At 31.6% G+C, this 21,712-nt stretch overlaps 3 protein-coding genes across 10 annotated transcripts; 2 read left to right on the top strand and 1 right to left on the bottom strand.

The window, feature by feature from the left end:
• The first annotated feature begins 1,205 nt into the window (after nucleotides 1–1,205).
• Nucleotides 1,206–11,050, top strand: Kap-alpha1 (karyopherin alpha1). 2 transcript variants are annotated; one of them, XM_018460740.1, is made up of 10 exons: nucleotides 1,206–1,352; nucleotides 1,863–1,994; nucleotides 2,118–2,252; nucleotides 7,899–8,114; nucleotides 8,537–8,731; nucleotides 8,813–9,033; nucleotides 9,162–9,425; nucleotides 9,506–9,710; nucleotides 9,807–10,110; nucleotides 10,206–11,050. In XM_018460740.1, exons 1-10 carry the CDS (start codon nucleotides 1,206–1,208, stop codon nucleotides 10,400–10,402), a joined length of 2,016 nt encoding a protein of 671 aa, XP_018316242.1. In that variant the 3' UTR covers nucleotides 10,403–11,050. The 2 variants fall into 2 exon arrangements, with proteins under 2 accessions (XP_018316242.1, XP_018316241.1); XM_018460739.1 differs by lacking the exons at nucleotides 1,206–1,352; nucleotides 1,863–1,994; nucleotides 2,118–2,252 and adding an exon at nucleotides 6,140–6,239.
• Nucleotides 11,051–14,136: 3,086 nt separating this feature from the next.
• TORIP (Torsin interacting protein) lies at nucleotides 14,137–17,198 on the bottom strand. 4 transcript variants are annotated; one of them, XM_018460716.1, is made up of 4 exons: nucleotides 17,060–17,198; nucleotides 15,577–15,654; nucleotides 14,529–15,314; nucleotides 14,137–14,453 (listed from the first exon to the last, which is right to left on the bottom strand). In XM_018460716.1, exons 1-4 carry the CDS (start codon nucleotides 17,180–17,182, stop codon nucleotides 14,175–14,177), a joined length of 1,266 nt encoding a protein of 421 aa, XP_018316218.1. In that variant the 5' UTR covers nucleotides 17,183–17,198; the 3' UTR covers nucleotides 14,137–14,174. The 4 variants fall into 4 exon arrangements, with proteins under 4 accessions (XP_018316218.1, XP_018316221.1, XP_018316219.1 ...); XM_018460719.1 differs by lacking the exon at nucleotides 17,060–17,198 and adding an exon at nucleotides 16,533–16,845; XM_018460717.1 differs by lacking the exon at nucleotides 17,060–17,198 and adding an exon at nucleotides 16,526–16,845.
• LOC108730784 (palmitoyltransferase ZDHHC6) lies at nucleotides 16,461–20,456 on the top strand. Of its 4 annotated transcripts, none has more exons than XM_018460722.1 (7): nucleotides 16,461–16,494; nucleotides 18,349–18,530; nucleotides 18,918–19,002; nucleotides 19,288–19,562; nucleotides 19,629–19,841; nucleotides 20,006–20,193; nucleotides 20,281–20,456. In XM_018460722.1, exons 1-7 carry the CDS (start codon nucleotides 16,491–16,493, stop codon nucleotides 20,402–20,404), a joined length of 1,071 nt encoding a protein of 356 aa, XP_018316224.1. In that variant the 5' UTR covers nucleotides 16,461–16,490; the 3' UTR covers nucleotides 20,405–20,456. The 4 variants fall into 4 exon arrangements, with proteins under 4 accessions (XP_018316224.1, XP_018316226.1, XP_018316225.1 ...); XM_018460724.1 differs by lacking the exon at nucleotides 16,461–16,494 and adding an exon at nucleotides 17,068–17,235; XM_018460723.1 differs by lacking the exon at nucleotides 16,461–16,494 and adding an exon at nucleotides 17,969–18,013.
• The last annotated feature ends 1,256 nt before the right edge of the window (nucleotides 20,457–21,712 follow it).

The following is a 21,712-nucleotide window of genomic DNA, read 5'->3' on the forward strand; positions in this document are numbered from 1 at the left end:
GTTTAACCTACAGGATAAACAAGGACGTCTATTGTATAGGCCGCGGCCTAAATGCATGGTGTAAACATAATCACTGATGCGAATTCCGGGCCGTTTGCAGCACGCGATCAGCGCCATCGGTCGGCGGCTTGGCGCAACCGGTGGCAACACAAATTATGGGACACCCTGTATATGTTTCCATAAACATTTTTCATTATAATTTAAAGATAATAATTTCTCAACTGACAATTTTAGAACGATATTCATGGACGGACTAATGGCGAATGTTTTTCAAATGGCATCTATATTAATTACCATCAGTAATTGATGTAGAAAAATTGATATATATTGATCTCGAGCATATAATATAAAATATATTCTTCTAATCGCATACAACTCAATTTTGTGACTTCAATTGCATTTAATCATTTTTAGAATTGATCTGACTTGTTTCGCTAAGTTGTTGAAGCGATGACTGGAGTCGCGATTACAAAATTATGTAATAGGATCGTGCAATAACGTCGATCGCTTTGCATCATTTGCGAGAGCTCACGACCCTCACGACGAATCGCTATCGCTAGTTTCGCTATCGTGATATTCGTGGCGCATAAATTGGAGGGATTGCACTCGTTGCACTCGCACTACATGAGTCAGCTACTGAGCCGTGTTTTCATCAACGGACGCCAATCGACGTTCAGTTGTTTGGTACGAAGATTTCTCATATCATCACAAAAAATGGTTATTGCTGTAAGTATTCTTTGATGTACTAATTTTAGTAATGATTCATCATTTATCTTTCCTAATTGTACTTTGAGAGTATCCTTATAATCTATTATGATCCCCAAGAGATGATACACGATATAAATCCAGATGTTAAAGTCATTCATTATAACTTATAAAACCTACAGAATGTGATCGATTCACTACAATGACAATGTTTAGATAGTTCTGATTACTTTATTAATTTTGAGTGCTTTTCTACTACATGATCGTGATAAAAATTGTTTAACTTAAAAAAAAAAATTATGATTAAAGCAAACTTATGCTAAAGCAAGCAATGTGTAATTGCAATTAACATTTATGTGATGTGTATATTTATTTTTTAAGTGACTGCTGATCGCTGGTTAAGTTTGTTATATTTGAGCGAACAGATATTTTATCAAATATAATATTGTATCTAATGAATATTTATAATCTTTTATTAAAAGATTAATCATCAATTATCAATGATTTTCAAGGTTGGAGACAAATTACCCAGCGTGGATCTTTTCGAGAACACGCCAGCAGACATGGTGAACCTAGCAGAAACCACAGCTCAGAAGAAAATCATAGTGTTTGGTGTGCCGGGTGCATTTACTCCTGGTTGCTCAAAAGTAAGAAAAAAAAACTTATTCTTTTCCAATTCAAATAATTATTCAAGTTTTTGATAAATCCAACAGCTTTATCTTAATAAAATTAGAAACCTTTCTTTTACATATAGTTTTGAAAGTAATTTTAATTTTCTTATTAATGCAATATCTTTCATTTGAATTTTTCATTTATAAGGTAGAGAAGAGCTATTCTGTGCTGGTATATTTTCAATTACAAAAGCTTCAACAGCAAGCAATATCATTTTGCAATGACATGCTTACAACTGTATTACATAAACATGGCTGTTTCTTGAAAACACAAACATGACTTTCAAATGTTTAATATATGTTGTTCAAGAAACATGAATATTATCGCTGACATGAATAGCTCTGTGGATGATAAAGCTTTACTTTAGCAAATTCTTATACAATTTTATATATACATATATTTAGCAACAGAATAATAAGTTTTTGTTTGGTACTATAGATAGATTATATTATAAATATAATTAATTTAATCATATTGATTTTCAGACTCATTTGCCTGGTTACGTTGTAAAGGCAGATGAATTAAAATCCAAAGGAATTTCCGAGATATTTTGTATCAGTGTTAATGACCCATTTGTTATGGCAGCCTGGGGAAAAGAACATGGTGCAACAGGAAAAGTAAATGTTCATTTAATTATTAAATTAAAAAATTAAATCTCTCACATATCATGATTATTATATAAATTTAAATTTACTTTATCTATTATAATTATTTCCTTAAGAAGTCGTTTCTATTCTTAGGTACGAATGCTAGCTGACCCTAAAGCAGAGTTTACAGATGCCATGGATCTTGCTGTGAATTTATCAGTCTTAGGAGGCAAACGCAGCAAACGTTATTCTATGGTGGTTGAAAATGGAATTGTAAAGGAGATCAATATTGAACCAGATAACACTGGTCTATCTTGCTCCTTAGCGGATCGTATTAAAGTTTAAAGCAGTTTAAAACACCATTTTAATCATTAACCTTAGAATGTATAGATAGAGCTTTTTACAAGAGGAAATTGAGATTAGCCTTAAGGAGAAAACTGTAAGTACTTCGGCTGTTTCAGCGTTTTTTAACATTCTTTGCATATAGATATAGAAGTCTATGTCTATGTCTTTGCTACACATTGACATAAAGACAAGATGCTTTCTATTTAGTGTCACAAATCGACACAAACGTCATTCTATCTTTCTTGACATTCCAGTGAGTAACAAAGATAGAACAACACTTATGTCGATTTGTGTCACCAAATGGAAAGCATCCCAGTTGAGACCTGAATGATTCAGAATAAACCAACTGAGCCGATATATCTGCAGTTTTCCCTTTTTGTTAATTATAGATGCTTTCCATTTAGTGACACAAGTCGACACAAGTATCGTTCTATCTTTATTATTCATAGAATGGGAAAAAAGATAGAATATTTGGATCGACTTGTATCATTAATAGAAAGCATCCCTTAATACCCTCTTATCCTAGTGACGCTATGTGCTTCATCTGTATATGTATTCTAAAGTTGATGATCTTAATATTTTCCGTTTTCATATTATGTTTTTCAACGTGTGTACTGTTAACATATAGTACTTTATTCCTCAGTTTTAGCGCTTTCACTTTTAAAGTGAAGAAATTCTTGTGATATGTTGCTTTTAGTTATTTAAATCTTTGTATGTTAAATAGAAATATTATTTTAAAAAAGTCGAAATTAACGTTTTTCTTGAATCGTGACATGTACGATAATGGAAATAAAAATAATTCCTTAAATGGTATTTCAAAGCACATTTGAGCGGTCCTCCTAAATCTTTGAATATGTTTTAAGAAGTCACTTCGATTAATTCTGTGTCATGAAAAATTTGATATATTTTATCAAATAATCGTACTAACGTATCTTGTATAATTTTACGAACAAGTAAAAGTTCAATTTTGGAATGATCTGCAGGCTCCTGGTGTAACAAATTAATGGCTGTGACAGGCTGCGTTCAGTAGAACGTTTATTTTGCAACTGTTGGAAGTTTTCTTCGCGCTGATTAGATTATTTTTTTTAATTTTTAGAGGAATGATCCTATCTCTGCAGACAATCATAAAACTGTTGCAAAACAGTTGTATTCTGCTGAACGCAGTCATTGTATAGCATATTTCATATTTGATTGCAACGGAGAACATATGTATACATCCTATATAAGAAACTTCAAAAACTTGTTTTATTCCTGATTTTTTAATTATCTGTATGATATCGATAAGCGGAACTGTCATTATAGTTTTAACTAGAATTAGTGCCCATATTCATAGTCAGGCCTTATATTTAAGACTTCCTTAAATTTAGCTTTAGATACTTTACGAATTATTTCATTGGCTACTGAGCATTTAAAGATAAATTTAAGGAAGCGTACAAGGTTTAATTGACTACTTTTACACCGTGCGCTTAGTCTGCGACCTATACGATAGGTGTCTTTGTTTAATATACAGGATAAACAAGGATGTCTATTGTATAGGCCGCGGCCTAAATGCACGATGTAAACGTAGCCATTATGAATACGGGCATAATCTCGGATCTACAATAGAGTTTTAAGCCTTAAGCTATAAGAAATGGGCGAATCACAGTTGATTATTCCCCTCGGATTCTGTAATTTGGTCAATTTCTTATGGCTTAAGTCTTAAAACACCTATTGTAGATCCGAAGTTATAACATCCGATGTTATGGAACTAGCCAATCAGCTATTCTTCTGAAGAATGGAATGACTGTGATTGGCCAATTAGAACTAAAAATATAGACCAAACAGATACAAGAGCTCACTGAATGCTCAGTGAGCAGTCTGTTTGGTCTATATTTTTAGTTCTAACGGAATATGCCAATAAGATGCCACTGAGCGCTCAGTGAGCGGTTGTAATACTGAATGCACCCATTGGTCGCGTTCAGCAAATTCAACTGTTGCGGAGCGAATCAGTAGACTCTCGCTGCTATTGGATGATCTAAAAGAATACACCAATAGCAGCGGGCGTTCATGGATCCGCTCCACAACAGTTGAGTCTGCTGAACGCGATCATTGGTCGCTAACCCCGAGAAACAAAACGAACAATACTGATTTCAGAAATGTTGCACCAAAATGGCCGAAGTGTACATAGTTTGCGCAATTAATTTCTACCACCCCTGTTTTGACATTGCGCGTTTCTTTACTGCTTACGTATTACGGCCTTACGTTTTTGTATGTGCCATGGGCTTAAGATTGGATTCGCTACTGGCCTTACGGTCTCTATCGTGATTGGCCAATTCGCTTACTGATTATGTTTTCGGCCTTACGTTTTTGTATGTACCATGGGTTTTACCTTCTCGGTTATTTTCACGTCCATGATCGTAGTCAGACGGAATTATCGATAATACGCGAGTTTCTCCAATCTCTATTGGCTAGTCTGGTTTGTCCAACTACGGCCATGAACGTGAAAACAACCGAGAAGATAAACGCGATTGTCTCACCAATGGACGCGATGTCATAGGCTGGGAAGGCATTAATTGAGCGAACTGTACACGATTTCAAGCATGGTGGTTGGGTGGTTCTTCTTTTAAACTATACTTACATGTCCTTTCGTGTACTTTCATACACTAAACATGCATTCTACAACAAATAAACCCATATTAAATTAAAGAACACATAAATTAAGCATTTGTACATATTCTTTTGGTACATATTCTTTTGGTCATAAATAAACTAATTACAATTCAAAAACATTGATTTACATACTTGACGGCTTCATTTTCCTAAATAAAGTATGTATATACACTGATATACGAGATATTATGAAAGACCGACATCCTTATGGGAGTTCGCGTCCTTGTTAATATTAAAGTGATTAAGAGTAAAAAAACTGATAATATTGTACTAATTTTATGATTTATTAGTTTAGTAGACATGATTATCGGTGTACGTGCATTTAAAACTCAATAATACTCGATTTTTCTTTAAAATTGTGATTTCAGTGTTATCGTCAAAGTTCGATTATCAACAGAGATAATAACTGCAGAGAAAAAAATTGTAATTTTTCGGCAATATATAGGATATTATAGCTTTACAAGAATGTTGCGCTATCGAATGAGATTTGTTTGTTTTTTATACCAAGAGACCAAGACTGCGTTTCGTTATTCACTGTCAGTACTGACAATATGACGTCATAAAGTAGTACTGCAGAAGCGTTTTGAAATTACTAATAGTACTTTTATGACGTTACAACGTTGCATAACGAAACGGATTTAGTAGTACTTGGTTGGACTGTGTAGAAATAAATAATTTTTTAAATTTTGATAAAATTTGGAATTATTAATTATATTCATATCTTTGCGTGCTTTTTCTGCATCTACTTTATTCATTAATATGTCATAACTTTTTGACATTATTCGTTTCGACATCTAAACAAATTTTTTCCTGATTTCCCATTTCGTTGAATTTCGCCATCTTTTTACTGCGATTACCTGACCTCGCCAGTCGCAGTAATAGAAATAGGAAGTGACGCAAAAATTTATGACGTCATATAAACGCAAAAGTATATTGGAAGTTTACTGCGATATATTTTGGAATGGCATGTGCAATGCTGCCAGTACTGACAGTGAATAATGAAACGCAGCCAGTATCTCGTCGGTGGTATATACAAATACATAAATTCGAAATGCCCGCGTTTTGCGTTAAAATGGACGTGAGTTTGCGGTACTTTATAATCTAGTGACTTTAGGTTTGTAATACTGAATGCACCCCATGTGTCAGACTATCACCATTGCTACACAGTTTACGGTGAAGAGAGAGAGAAAGGATTCGCGGCGGCACTTGGGTTTGCGTTGCACTTATATGATCTTTTACGCTTGATTCCTGATCAGGAGATTCGAATCTGCCCTCACAGCCGTAAGTACGAAGTGCGATTGTTATTACACTGATAGTTGATTCCCGATCGGCGGATTGGGATCGTCGAAATCGGGATCGCAGCACGCGCGTTGACATACCGAGGGATGGAGAGAATTCCAGGCCAATGTCAATCTGCGTTGGCCGTGCGCGTGCCAAAATGTCCAAGCGGCTGATCGCGCACCAGCGGAGATCGACGATGGTCGTGTATCGTGCCCCGAACGGTATAGCAACGGTGCATAATCGGCGCATCCGAAGACAATACATCTGCTCTTCCTCCGGATCCATCCCCGCCCCAACGATCGTGTCGTTGATTAACTCCTAACTCTCAGTCCCTCATGCGGAATCCATTGTCAGATGAACATTGCAGCGACCGACGACATCGATGATGGCATCGCGATCATTGCCCGCTTCCTATTTTTTTTGTCCCTTTTCTCTTTCGAGATGGTTTCCTCCACGAAACGGGTTTCGTTTGGAGCTTCGTCATTTTCGCCGCTTCGTACTTTTGTTCACATTCATATGACGAATGCGTCAGTGTATCTATATACGTGTACATCTATGAGCACGCGCGAGCGTGCGCGTGCATATTTGAAGATATTTTTAAACGAGAAAGAGAGAGCGAAATTATCTTCCTTTTTACTTAAACATTTCTCAAATATTGTTCATATATTTTATCTAAATAATTCTTAGATTACTGTAAGTAAAAAAAATAAATACAAACCTTTTCTTTGCTAAGACAATAAAATATTAAATACACAAGACACAATTACAGGAATTTTTAACATCCTTAAATAACGGAAACATACTGAGTTTAAGGAGTAAAACTGTCATAATTTTAATTCATTTTTGAGAGAATTAAAAGTAATATTAAAGCAATATTCTTGAAAAATTTATGTTTCAGAGATATATATAGATTGGCTACTTTCTGTTTTGTTCTCACAGGCTTACATCATTTGTAAGCATTATTTGTCTTGTTTAATATTTGATAACAAGAATAAATTAATGCTCGTAGTATTTTTGAACATGAAAATAGCACACACTCATAATATTATTTTTTAAAGTATTTTCAAAAAAACGTATATGTTCCAAAAATTTCTAACATACATCTTTCTTTCGTGCTTCCCTATATATTGTTTGAAAATTATAACTGTAAAGCTGTAACTTCAAAATTATTTATATAAAAATTTTGTAATTTATACATAATTTTTTTTCTGAAAGCAAAAAATTTATTTGTTAGTTATAGTTAAAATGATATATTAAAAATAACAATTTAAAACAGTGCACTCAGAGACATAGTTTTGAGCCATATCAATGATAAAATAATAAATGATAACTTAAAAATATAATAGTTATATTTATCATGATATAGTAAAATTTTTCAAAATTTGTCAATTTTGATCCTCAAATATATAAAAGTATCTTTTGCATTTGTTTGACAATAAAATTTAATGTATATAATTTTAATGTAATAGATTATTGTAAATTTGTATTGAAGATTGCGATTATATTATTTTTAATTCGTGAATTATATTGTATCTTCCTTGCGCTATTTTTCAAGTTTATTCAAGAAAAACTTCTATGTAACTAATATATACTATTAAAATATAATATATTAAATGTAATAATATAAAATATGTATAATTTTTATTTGTATTTTTTCAGATGTCAACTGGACCTACACATAAACATCGTTACAAAAACGTAGGATTAGATTCACAAGAGCTGCGAAGACGCAGAGAGGAAGAAGGAGTCCAATTAAGAAAACAGAAACGTGAACAGCAATTATCAAAACGTCGCAATGTTCCAAACATTGTTGCAGATGAAGATAATGTTACATCTACAGACGAATATTCACTTCCTATTGGTACAGCACAATCGGTAATATAATTATAATATAATTATATTGGCTTACAGAATAAATCAAATTGATTAAAAAAGGAGCATTAAAGCTTACACTGGTTCTTGTGTGATAAATTTTTTTTTAAATAACTTTAAGTACTTTAATCATAAATGATACAAAACATAAACGTTTCGACCTTTAATTAGGTCATCTTCGGTATGTACAAATTTCAAATTTCCCTAATTCAGGTTTTTATGGCAAATTAGTTTTTAAGCAAGAATAGGGAAATTTGAAATTTTTGTATCATTTTTATGATTAAAGTAGTTACTTAAAAAAAAGTTTTATCACACTAAGAACCAGTGTAGACTTAATAATTATTATATTTTTTACTGTTTTTATGTATAATTTGTTTCATAATAATAATTTTTCTTTTTACATAACAAAATTTATATTTTAACAGTCTCCTGGTATTATAACATCTGAAATGGTAGATGCATTATATAGTCCTAACATACAAGATCAATTGGCAGCAACGCAGAAATTTAGAAAATTATTATCAAGAGAGCCAAATCCTCCTATAGATGAGGTGATACAAACAGGAATCGTACCACAATTTGTTGAATTTCTTAAAAATAATACAAATTGCACTCTGCAGGTTGGTATATGGAAATATGACAGTAAATGTTATCTTTTTTGTGTATCAAAAATATATATAAATGATAATATTAATTGTTAGTTTGAAGCAGCATGGGCTCTGACAAATATAGCAAGTGGTACATCTCAACAAACACGTATTGTGATAGATGCAGGAGCTGTTCCTACTTTCATATCTTTACTTGGTTCTGAATATGAAGATGTGCAGGAACAAGCTGTTTGGGCATTGGGTAATATTGCAGGCGATAGTCCCGAATGCAGAGATCATGTCTTAGCTAATGGTATCCTCACACCACTTCTGCAGTATGTTTCTTTACAGTTTTTATGTAAATTATTATAGTTTATCATTATTAAGAAAAATGGAAGATTCTTATATGTTGTACATGTCGCACAATAATATTATTGAAACTAATATTGCACTATTCTTACAGACTGCTATCAAAGGCAACACGACTTTCTATGACCCGCAATGCGGTATGGGCATTATCAAATCTCTGTCGAGGAAAAAATCCAGCACCAGCTTTTGCAAAGGTTGCACCGTGTTTACCAGTGTTGGCACATCTTCTCAATCATACTGACTATGATGTACTCGCTGATGCTTGTTGGGCTCTTTCTTACTTGAGCGATGGCCCAAATGATAAAATACAAGCTGTTATTGATGCTGGCGTTTGCAGACGTCTCGTAGAACTTCTCATGTATGTTGAAGTTTATATTAAATTCATCATACATAAGATATTTTATGTAGTAGATTATATAACAATTGAAAATTTTTCAGGCATGAACAAAATAATGTAATAAGTGCAGCTCTTCGTGCTGTAGGAAATATAGTTACTGGAGATGATGTGCAAACGCAAGTTGTATTAAATTGCTCGGCTTTACCTTGTCTATTGCATCTCTTAAGTTCGCCACGGGAAAGTGTTCGTAAAGAGGCTTGTTGGACAGTCTCTAATATCACTGCCGGTAATCCCCAACAAATACAAGTATGTTTCAATCTTTTAAACATAATAGAATATAACTTTGTTTGTATATTATCATATATCAATAATTAATATACAACATTGATTTCTATTTTTTAGGCGGTGATTGATGCTAATATCTTTCCGGTTTTAATTGAGATTTTGAGTAAAGCTGAATTTAAAACACGTAAAGAAGCTGCATGGGCAATTACAAATGCTACTAGTGGCGGAACGGCCGAACAAATTCGATATCTCGCAGTGCAAGGATGTATTCCGCCACTCTGCGACTTGCTTACTGTTATGGATGTCAAGATTGTTCAGGTTGCTTTGAATGGTATAGAAAATATTTTACGCCTGGGAGAACAAGATGCAACTATGCATAATGGTCTCAATCCTTATGCAGTTCTTATCGAAGAATGTTATGGTAAAATATCAATTTGATACAGGTTTTCTATGAAAGATGTGTTGATCAATAAATATTAATCTGTTAAATCAATTTTTTTTTAAATAATGTTTCAGGCCTAGATAAGATAGAATTCTTGCAATCGCACCAAAATATGGATATTTATCAAAAGGCCTTCGATATTATCGAACGATTCTTTGGATCTGAGGAAGAAGATACACGACTTGTACCTTCAATCGATTCACAAGGACAAGAATATCAGTTCATCGCACCAGATTCTTCCCACCTACCAGTGCAAGGCTTTGAATTCTAATCATCTGTCTTTAAATTTCTGAATATAACTCTGTTTCGTTAAACGTTAACGTTATTCGTTCCACAGGGATTTATAATATTCTAAAAATTAGTAGGGGAGATCGCGCGCCGAGCTATCTGTTTGCGAGAGGTAGATGTCCACAGTACTGCTATCTCAGATGTTAAGAGGTAGATATCCCTATTAATTTAAAAAGTAGCTGAAAAAGCTCTAACATGGAAACCAAAATTTCTGAAATTACTTACATAAAGCTTTTTCAACTACTCGTTAAAATGATAGACATCTGCCTCTTAACATCTGAGATAACAATACTGTGGACACATGGTCTCCCCTACATCAATAGGAAATATGATTTTACATATTTATTCACTGAGCCTGAGTATATTTGTGTCAAAAGTACAAAATAATTGAAACTGATCTATTCTTTTTTTATTCGAATTAAAAGCAGTAAAAACTCTTGATACACTTCAATTGATTTTTTCTTTTTTTATTATTTAAGATGAACCATAACTTACTCTATGTTACGATCTGAAATTGTTTTCGAATCTACATCAAATTACGACAATGTCTGTGTTTAGAGCCTTGAAATAATTTGTGTAGGAACACTTACAGACTCATACCTGCATGTATTTAGTATGAGACGTTTAGTTTTTGAAACAAACGTCTTAGTGCTTAAGTAGAAGTGGAGACAGTGATCAGAACAATTTGTCGAGGCAAACTCACACCTCGTCCGACATGTGACTGACGCAGAATTACGAAAAAAAAAAGTAACTTGCATTACCCTGCGAGACACTAACTGAATGACTGAAGTACGCGACTACGTAGCCAACACGGACAACATTACGCAACGCGGTACTCACCTCCTTACTATACTAGATAGAAACATGACCAATTAAACTTTTTTACTGTAAATACGTATCTCGTAATTTTAAGGCTATTCTATACAGAGTGCCCTTAAGAAGCGAAGCAATAGTTTTATTTGGCTGTAAATGCAATAGTTTGCAAGAATTGAGATATTTGTTTGTAATTTGTGATAGATATGATTTATACTGAGATACGTGCAAAATATGCTTTGGTTTTCTTATGTTAAATAATCGTGCGGAATAAGTTCTTAATTATAAATATTTGCAAATGTATTAAATAAATATTTTTTATCTTATGTTTCTTATAATTGAATTTTTAAATTATCGTAGAGTCAATATTTTTCAACCCTTTATTTGCATATGATGAAAACGAATAGTATTGAAATTGTACAGCACATAATCAGATTTTGGACATTCTGTATGAAAAGTCTATGACTGTATATATGAAATGTATTTATTATTTAGGTTTGACGATCCCACACTATTACACCCTATATATACTATCTACTTTTAGTTATCGATTTGTGAATTATTACGACGGAGAACGACTGTACTACAGCTCATTAGTTGAAACTTTGCTAATATATTTAGCAAAGTATACAGCTATAGTTGCTTATTGCCAATTTATAATATATTTACCGAATAATATTACATGAATATAGAAAACTGAATTTGTCGAGTTGATTATGCGTTATGCACGTTATTTTTATATAAAATTTGGAAATAATTTTCGATTTTATATATATATATATATAAAATAGATAAAATCATATATATGATAACTATCAGTCCTGAAAACTGATAGATTGGTCTAAATCAGTGTTTTTCAATCGGTATAATCAACAATCTTTAAATACAAAATTTTTACTAAAAAATAAAATAAAATGTATTCTATAATTATTTTAATTAAAATAGATTTTAATTGTTTTTACATTTTTATTTAATCAATGTTAATAGAACAAATATTACTATTGCTTTTATTTCATACGTAAATAGATTCGCGTGAACATGTATTTATAAATTTATTACGAACTTTTTCTGCTTATTAAAATATTCATTATTGAAAGATTGAAAAAAGTACTTGTCTAAATAATCGTGAATATATTTTTCCCAACGATCTGTAATAAAATGTTAGAAAATTTATTAAAATGGAAATAAAGCTGTATAAATGGATATTGTATATTAAAGCTTTAGTTATCTTAAGTTTATTTTTCAGCTGTTTCTAGAAAATATTGAAAAGAATTGTAATTTGATATTCTTAAAATGATATATTCTAAAAAGCATTGAATGCATATCAGAAAATTAATAATTTTTTATTTAAATCACAAAAAATTAATGAAAATCATGTAAAATATGAAATAAAATTTGTATTTTACGTGTGTATTTGATATATATGTATATATTTTAATATTTAATTTGAATAAGATAACGAAAGTTAATAAGAGTGAATAAATTTTTTTTAATATGAATCGTTTATTATATGCAATTCATACAAAATGTTACAAAAAATAAATTATTTTCGTATATTTGTAAATGTAACTTGTCAATAACATTTTGCAATTTTATTATATGTAAATACCTTGTATTATTAAACTAATTAAAACTATAGTGTACCAGGTCTTGTAAATTGGCAATGAGCAGGATACGATACTCGACATTATTTCAATTGTTGTATGGACTGCCGACTGACACATTAATACAAAATCGAATATCACACACAAAATAATCCTAATTACTGTATTTTATTTTGAAGCTAAATAAATATGTCATTCGGAAATATGCGTGAAATCGCTACGTACAGTGTCATTATATTTTTCGAAAATAGAAATATGAAATTGTGATTAGAAAAACTCGCTAAAAATAAAATTTATTTCGTGTAACATTGGCATAACAAAATAAAGTTAAATTAACAGATCTATAGATATATTCCCTAGTTTGTAACCAAAGACGAATAACTTCATCATAACTGTCATAACTGCTAATTGTATATGCTAAATTGTTCATTATATATAACGAAGAAAAAACCATAAATATTTTTAATATTAGAATCTTCTCATTTTTCAATTTTGACAGTTTTGATTTAATAAACTGCAGCAATAGCTTATAAATTTCAAAAATATATAACACAACATATTAGCATTACATTCATCATGTACATTAATTTAAATTTTATATTATACTATTAAAACTAGCGCCAAACTATATGCGATTCGTGATAAATTTACAGAAACTGATCATTTATCAGCATGGATTCTCAATCCATGCTGATAAATGTTCGCGATTTGTGATTTATTATTTATTTATATATAATTTAGCTTATGATATAGATATGATAGAAAACCTTCAGCAAGATGAGGAGATATAAATTTCTCACGGTCACAAAATCGTTTCAAAATTGTATTTCTAGAAAGAACAAATGTATTTGTTTTAGAACTTGATATTTACAAAGGGCTCTATCAACTGAGATTAAAGAGAATGCTAGTAGTTTTATTTTTTTTTACATAATGGTAATGACTTGACATTTGAGACACCATGTCTTCTAATAATAGCTCTTTTTAAATATGAATAGAAACACAGCTCATACATAATTGTACTTCATTACTATTACATTTATCGAAAGTGTTAAGGCAAAGTTTTACATTCAAGAGTTTCCAATCAACACAAACTAACTTGATTTATTTTAATTTTCGTTAAAAAACCGTTCTGTTAGTGACTCGACATAAATAATAAACAAATAATTGCAAATTCAACGAATCTACTTTTCTAAACGAGTCTCTTCGAATAGCTGCACATAGGACGCTAGCTTTGAATTAACAATTTTATTATTTACATAAATATTTAACTTTAATTATTTACATAACTATATCAATGTGCTGTTGTAACTGTATATACTTATTTTCTTGCAATTAAGATTAGCAATATTTTAATTGTGGCTCAGGTCGTACCGATATAATTACTCCATCTGTAATGCGCGTTACGAGTGCCATCAAAACATCTTGATCGATGCTCTTTGATAGTCGATTATAAATCTCATTTTCTACAAAGCTTAGCTTCTTCTGTTGTGATAAAGAACTGTTAGTTTGCATAGTAAGAATGTAAATAGCTTCTGCTACTAAAGGATTTATTCTATCGCATAAATTATGTAATGCCTTTATTGCTTCTGCATTAATTTTCAATATGTCGTGAATAATCTGCAACAAATTTACTTGATTATACAAGTCAGTTCATATAAGTATAGTTTATATTTGATATATATGCGTACTCACCACAACTCTTTTTTTTTCCGGAGAATATTCGTTTAATGTAACAATGATCTCACCAGCATCGTTTCCAAAATCTTTTGGATTAAATATCAGATAATTATCTGCATTCAAAATGTCACTACTCATATGTGCTAGTTTAGTAGCGAAACAATTCATTGTAGCTGTTTCCTCTGCAAACAGCAAAATTACTGAAGGTATTTTGGGAGTGCTTGATATCACTTCGTTTATAGCAGATGAAATATCATTCCAAATATCTGATTCTTGATTATAAAATGTTGTCTTGAGGTTTTGGACTGATTTAAATAACAGTGAAGTATATGGATTATTGGGGATTATAGACTGTATTTGTTCTTTATTTTCATGTAATTTCGAAAAACTTATTCCTACTACTATTATTAATATCAAAATGTAGCAATGAAGATTGCTGCTTGTTTTCTGTTTATTCTCCTCAATATACTTTGATGTAGACTCCCTTTCATACTTTATTTTCTGTTTTGAATGAACATTTCTTTCTGGAGAGATAGTTCTAGAGCGATTTTGCGAACAATGTAAAGATAATATCTTTTCGTCTTCCTCACTAGAACTTTCTGTTATTTGTGTATTTTCATAACTTTTGAATGATTCTTCTTCAGTTTCAGATGAATTTGATATATTTTGCTGTCTTGATATTTTTCCTTCTATTTCTGAATTTTGAAATTTATTGTTTAAGGAATAGTTTTTGCTTGTATCTTCTGATCCTAGAGATTTTCTAGATTTGGGTGATATGGATGTCATTGGTGGACTATGAATCTGCAAAAGAATAATGCATTATCTGTTACACAAGTAAATTAGAAATAGTCATGCAGCCTTGATAATGCCTTGCAATCAAATTTAATTTATCCCTGTAATATAATCAATATAATTCTTAAATAGAATCTATTTATATCAATTAGTTATGTTCCAAAGGAAAACATTGCATGTAGTGACAAGTGATACATGAGATTTTAATCAATATACTTTAAATAGGCTAATAAAAAGTAGAAAGTAACATCCTGAAGAAAGTTATACATACATTACTTGTATCTGTTAATTTTAGAGCTCTTCTAGGTTTGGGTGTAGATGGTATGGATGTCATTAGTGGACTGTGAATCTACAAAATAATAATATAACATGACACCTGGAGAAGACATGAAGAGGAATCGCAATTGCATGAGTAAAATGTTAGTAGAATACCGAGATTCTATATATTTAACCAGATTACTGCAAATTGACATCATTTGCATTTGCTTATATTTTACTAGCAGAAATTGATACAATTTAACGGCAAAGAAATTAAGATTGTGTTCAGATATATACTCGGATATACAAGGTGTCCCATAAAGACTTGAACAACGCTTAAGGAGAGATTCCTGAGATTGTTCGGATCTTTACGGGACACCCTGTATGTATACTATCAGTACTGAAAATCTAGTATACATAACACGAATTATAAATTTTCAGTATTGACAGTATACATATATCTGAATATGACCTAAGTAGACTTAAGGTCTGTTTTTTATTCCTGCAATCTCTGAACTGATGCATCGGTGCAATAAGTTAAAGTGAAACAAATAAAAATTTGTTTCATCTCAATTTATTGCATCGTGTGCACCAGTTCAGAGACCGTGCAGGAATAAAAAAACAGACCCTATAGTGTATTTAAAGTATTCAAATTACAGAATAGCGAATTCTGCTTAGTCAGTTTTTGCAGTTAATCTATTATTACATTCTGCTTGCAACCCTCACAGGTTTTGCTATATTTCTACTGGCATTTTACCAACAAGATCTGTAACGCGCATAATTAAAAAATCTATTTTCGACTTCGAGAGATTTTACCATTATCTACGTAATGTAAGAGAAAAAAAATCCCACGTGTACTTAACAGTCAAGGATTTCATTCGCTTATTTCGACGAAAACGAAAAATAAGACTTCTCAGGGGAAAATCAATGAGTAAGTAGTAATGAAACCCAAAGACATATATCTTGTACTTTCCACAGCCGGTGGACTCATCTCCACTCATCTTTTATCGTCACGGAAGGACGACATAACCCCATCATAACGGTCGCAGCAATCGGACGTATCGCGATTATCGCAACTTTGCCGTGAAGTGTTGCCCAGAGCACCAGATTATGCGCGATTGGTAAAATCGCGATTCGAGTTTGATGCAGTTTGATCCACGCAAGTTCGCGGCCTATACTATGGCTGCGTTCGGAAACGTTGCTCGAATGCCTCGGATTCATCATCTGTCCTTGTTTAACATTAAATATTAAACAAGGACAGATGATGAATCCGAGCGACGTTCCGAACGCAGTCACAATATATGTCCTTGTTATCCTGTAGGTTAAACAAAGACACCTATCGTATAGGTCGCGAACTAAGCGTACGGTGTAAACGTAGCCACTTAGCCAGTTTCAGAGTGGTTACCGGTCGCCGCTCGATCAGCTAGATGATGTGAAATACGTGAATGCGTCTATCGTGACATTCGTGTAACAACTGATAATAACGCGAGACGCACGTTTTGCGAAGATCCGGCGCATCTGGCTGCCGCCGTCGTCCTCGTCATCGTCGTCGTCGTCAAACCTGAGGGCGTCAATGAACGTCCGGATGCGAATTCGACGTTGCTATACGGCGACAACATGTGTGTTGGCCCGCTAAAGAAATTATGCCATTGGGGACCGCTCTCCTCACTTGGTACGTCACAAGTGTCTCCAGTCCGGATGGACTCCGATCGCTTCTCGTCGTCTCTCATCGTCAATCTACCGTCATCTCGTCAACGAAAACATGATTGATCTCTCGTCAGCTATACGTTCAAATATAAGAGAGAACTTCTTGACTAAATTCCGACTAAATCGAAGATGATTAACTTGTCAAATAAAATAGAACTTTTGTGTGTAGATTAATTATTAATTTTTTGTTGTTTGATATGTGAAAAGAAATATCAATGAAATTATGTAAGAAAAGTGTAAGAATTTGATGAAAGGGGTAGAGGAGGTATGGATGAGCAAATACTGCCCGTCACTTGGTAGTAATATGATGTTTGGAAGGCTAAGAAAAATAAAATGAAGATTTTAACAAGGATTTTCCTGGACAAGTGAGGAATTAAGGAAACTGAAGAAAATATTGAAGAATTATAAATAAGATAATAAAAAGGAAAAACTGACAATCAAAAGCAAGGACTTTATTGTATTTAAATACAGTACATTGACCAGAATCCTGTTATTTGCTATTAATTTGTCATTATTTATCAATTTTGAATTATGTAATTTATTATCTCTCGACTAATCTTTTTTTGTCATGTATCAAATGACAAAAAAAAAAATTGTTCATGTTAACGAAATATTATTTGACAAGTTAATTGGAATTGAATGAAAGTCACCTTAAAGTAGTACATGGTAGACATGATTTTTAAAAATTGATCGGTAATATCCAGAGATATTTTTCAGCAAGATAGATGACACAGTATAACATGGTGAATGATTTCAGCTTTGTTTAACATTGGTAAATAACAAGAATGTAACGATTTACTGTATAACACTGTGTCATCTGTGCCTTTTGCTTGAAAGCACCCAATAATAGTTCAATATCGATAACATATATTGCAAAAAGTATATACTGTAATGTTCTGTTATATTTACATGGCTTTTGTTTGATTTTTTGCACACGTACAAAACGTTTAGTTCATTTTATTTGATATTATAAATAATGTAAATTATAATTTGGTTTGTGAGATTACCGGTATAAAATCTTGATGGCAAGGAAATTAGTTATAGATTGTAACTTTTGTTATATTAATTTGTGTTGCAGCGATGATAAAGCTCATCACGTTGATGACGATACACTGTAGCAGACAGTGGTGGCCACCGCAAGACAGTGTCCCAGCGGCTGCCAGTTTCTTGCTGTTCTTCACTCTCAGTGGATTGACTCTGTTCCATTTTATCAGCGCGATTGTTGAAGGACCCGGATATCTCACATTAAAATGGATGCCAGTAATATATTATACATTTATTATTGAACTTATTTAAAAAGTGAATACTTTTTTTCACTCCTTTGCAAACAACTGAAAACCCATGAACTTAACTTCTCGTTTTCTTTTCCATTATTTTACATTTATTTGATTACTGATAGGAACAAAAATTAAAACAAATTTGTACAATCCTAATTTCAAATTAGAAGGGTTTAACTATATTAATTTAATTTTACATTATTTAAATATTTAGGCGATAAAAATGGTATTATTACGTTAGACTTTATTATATTTAAATTATAATAATTAATGATAAATTTATGATACAAAGCATGTAGATTTTGTTGTATTATTAGTTAATATGTTTTACATTTATTTATACGTTTGCATTAATATGATTTGTTTTCAGGAGGAAGCTACAGATATACAATATCTACAATACTGTATTGTCTGCCAAGGTTACAAGGCACCAAGATCGCATCATTGTAGAAAATGTAAGAGATTAAATATAATGTAATTAAAACATAAAGCAACAAGTAATAATAAATATAGATATTACTTAATATTTTTAAAAGATTTATAAATTTGTTACTACGATGATAATATAATTTAACGATTTTGGTGCTCTTTCTATTTTGCTACTCCTGCTCGTCAATCTATTTTTCGATAGAAAAACACATAAATGTAGCATATAAAAGAATTAAAAGATCATTGTTTAATTTTCCAATACAATTCTATTTTAATTATTCTATACTTCTTTTCTTCTATTTACTTTTTAGGTAATCGTTGTGTGATGAAAATGGATCATCACTGTCCATGGATAAATACATGCGTAGGACATTATAATCACGGGCATTTCACAGCGTTTTTGGCAAGCGCAGTTGGTGGTTGTTGCGTTTCTTTCGTTATATTAAGTTCCTGGGTAGCAACCGTATTATCACTGAAACCTTTGCCATTCCCATCACCAGAGTTCTATACAATAATATTAGTAGTATTTAGTATTGGTGCATCAGTTGGCGTTGTACTTGCAGTAGGAATGTTATTATGTGTCCAGGTAAATGTTTTTAATACTCTTATATTCAATTGATGCGTTAATTATATAATTCTTCAAATTGTATAGATATTAGCCATCTTGAGAAATCGAACAGAAATAGAAGATTGGATTCTGCAGAAGTCCCAATGTTGGCGAAATGATAGAGATGCCGAATATATACATCCATATTCAAAAGGATGGCGTTTCAATATTAGTCAAGTTCTTACATGGGATTGTACTCCCGTCGGCGATGGCATTACGTGGCCAGTTATTGATGGCTGTGATCAATATACATTAACGGTAATTTTATTTAATTAATAATACGTCACATAATTCTACAATAATTATTTATTTAAAATTTATATATGACATAAAAATTTCCGTAAATATTGCTTGCGCGCGTATAGTATTATTAACTCTTAGAAAGTGTAATTATAATATGCTACATAATTATTATTTTGCAGAGAGAGCAGCTTGCTCAAAAATTAGACAAACAAAAAAGAGCACGCATATATAGGATTGTAAAAGCTGCATCAGGATCTAAATTTCCAATTGGACATGGTTTTGGCGTATTTTTTCATCCACTTTGTACTGATGAATCTCGCATTAAGTTAGATGTAGACGATATTGTGATTGTAACACGTTGGAAGAAGTATGTATTTTGTATATGATATTGAAAATTAATTTTTTAATTAAATAATTTGCTAATTTACGAAAAATTTTTATACTTTTTTTGCAGATATTGGTTATTTGGACGAAAAGAACAAAAGGAAGGAGAAAATGGAAAATCGAAATGTATAAGAGGATGGTTTCCACGGCCCTGTGCGGTGGAAGTAATAGAAAAATCTGTACGGCTTAGATAATTTGTTCAAAATAATTTATTAATTTTAGAAAACTTATGTGACAATATTTGTGAAGATTTAAGAAACTATTTATAATAATTTTGCATTTTTCACAGTAAAAGCTGTGAAGAATAATGGCGAATTCGATTGGAAGAACTAGTGCGCACTGGTGCATATTAAAGCCGTTGTACACTAATTTAATAGTATAAAAATGAAATGCAAATATTTCGAATTATGAAATACATATTTTACCTAATAGTACAATAAAATGTATTAAGTATTTCACGATTTAATCGATCTCTATGTTTATTTATAAACATATCTTTACGTTATTTCGTGTACGACGGCTTTAATGTGCACCAATGCGCACTGAGTGCGTCCAATCGAATTCGCTATAAGATAGAAGAACATTACTCCATACCTGTTTGTGTTCAAATCGATATATTTTCTTTGTACTTGTACCTTCAAACCAATCAATAGATTAAGATATATTATCCTACTATTAAGATATATCCTACAGTATAACATTCTTTGCATATAAATAAGTATAAAAATATTGTATATAAATTTTTACTTATTAAGATACTTTGTTTTTATATATAGCGTAACAGTTTTGTTGTACAATATACATGTAATTATATACATATACATATAATTTAATAATTGTATACATATATATAATTATTTAAAAATAACATGTAAATATGATCTATAGCAACAAATCTTACTTTAATTAGAAAAATAGTCTAATTAAAAATATAAATTTTTTTTATCAACTTTTTATAAGAAAAAACATGTATTGCAGGAATTTGTATATGCTTTAAGATAACAGGAAAGATATTTGTAAACAGATGAATATAATAAATAAATTTAGTCTTGCGATACAATTAAGAGGTAATCTGAAAGAAGTATTCCCAGCGTGTATACAACTTGAAAAGGCTGTGAAAAATCAATAATACAGTGTGGAAAGTCGCATTGACTGAGTGAACTCACTATGTACGTGTCAGAGCACGTGTATATATAACGCGCGCACGCTTTTGCATTATGCGCGCTCGTTCGAAGCGTTTAACACGCAATACGATTACTTTGCACAACTGCAGAACGTTCTATTTTATTATTATTCTATACTCATCTCGATTAAATGCGTAATGTTATATGTATAATAACCGGTTAATGAGTGTATAATACACAAAGAAAATTATTGCGTAAGGGTCAATGTTACAATCCTCATGTAATGCAAGCCGCGAATTCACGTTCATAACATATATCTATTTAATAATCGGCAGTGAAAGGATCGTACTAGTAACTCACGAAATATGTAATCGAATG

This window comes from Mycetomoellerius zeteki, unplaced genomic scaffold (assembly GCF_001594055.1).
Source record: "Mycetomoellerius zeteki isolate Tzet28-1 unplaced genomic scaffold, Tzet1.0 scaffold96, whole genome shotgun sequence".
NCBI classification, from domain to species: domain Eukaryota; kingdom Metazoa; phylum Arthropoda; class Insecta; order Hymenoptera; family Formicidae; genus Mycetomoellerius; species Mycetomoellerius zeteki.

What these genes read in the sequence shown, in the direction of transcription:
- Kap-alpha1 (XM_018460740.1), top strand. Translation starts at nt 1,206, where the DNA reads ATGATTTTCAAGGTTGGAGACAAATTACCCAGCGTGGATCTTTTCGAG. An exon ending in GAATTGTAAAGGAGATCAAT is followed by an intron (nt 2,253 to 7,898) that starts ATTGAACCAGAT and finishes GTATTTTTTCAG; the next exon opens with ATGTCAACTGGACCTACACA. An exon ending in TCTTATCGAAGAATGTTATG is followed by an intron (nt 10,111 to 10,205) that starts GTAAAATATCAA and finishes ATAATGTTTCAG; the next exon opens with GCCTAGATAAGATAGAATTC.
- LOC108730784 (XM_018460724.1), top strand. Translation starts at nt 17,181, where the DNA reads ATGTGTGTTGGCCCGCTAAAGAAATTATGCCATTGGGGACCGCTCTCC. An exon ending in TCACATTAAAATGGATGCCA is followed by an intron (nt 18,531 to 18,917) that starts GTAATATATTAT and finishes ATTTGTTTTCAG; the next exon opens with GAGGAAGCTACAGATATACA. An exon ending in ATCGCATCATTGTAGAAAAT is followed by an intron (nt 19,003 to 19,287) that starts GTAAGAGATTAA and finishes TTTACTTTTTAG; the next exon opens with GTAATCGTTGTGTGATGAAA.
- TORIP (XM_018460716.1), bottom strand. Translation starts at nt 17,182, where the DNA reads ATGTTGTCGCCGTATAGCAACGTCGAATTCGCATCCGGACGTTCATTG. An exon ending in GCGCCGGATCTTCGCAAAAC is followed by an intron (nt 15,655 to 17,059) that starts GTGCGTCTCGCG and finishes ATTATTTTGTAG; the next exon opens with ATTCACAGTCCACTAATGAC. An exon ending in AATTAACAGATACAAGTAAT is followed by an intron (nt 15,315 to 15,576) that starts GTATGTATAACT and finishes ATTCTTTTGCAG; the next exon opens with ATTCATAGTCCACCAATGAC.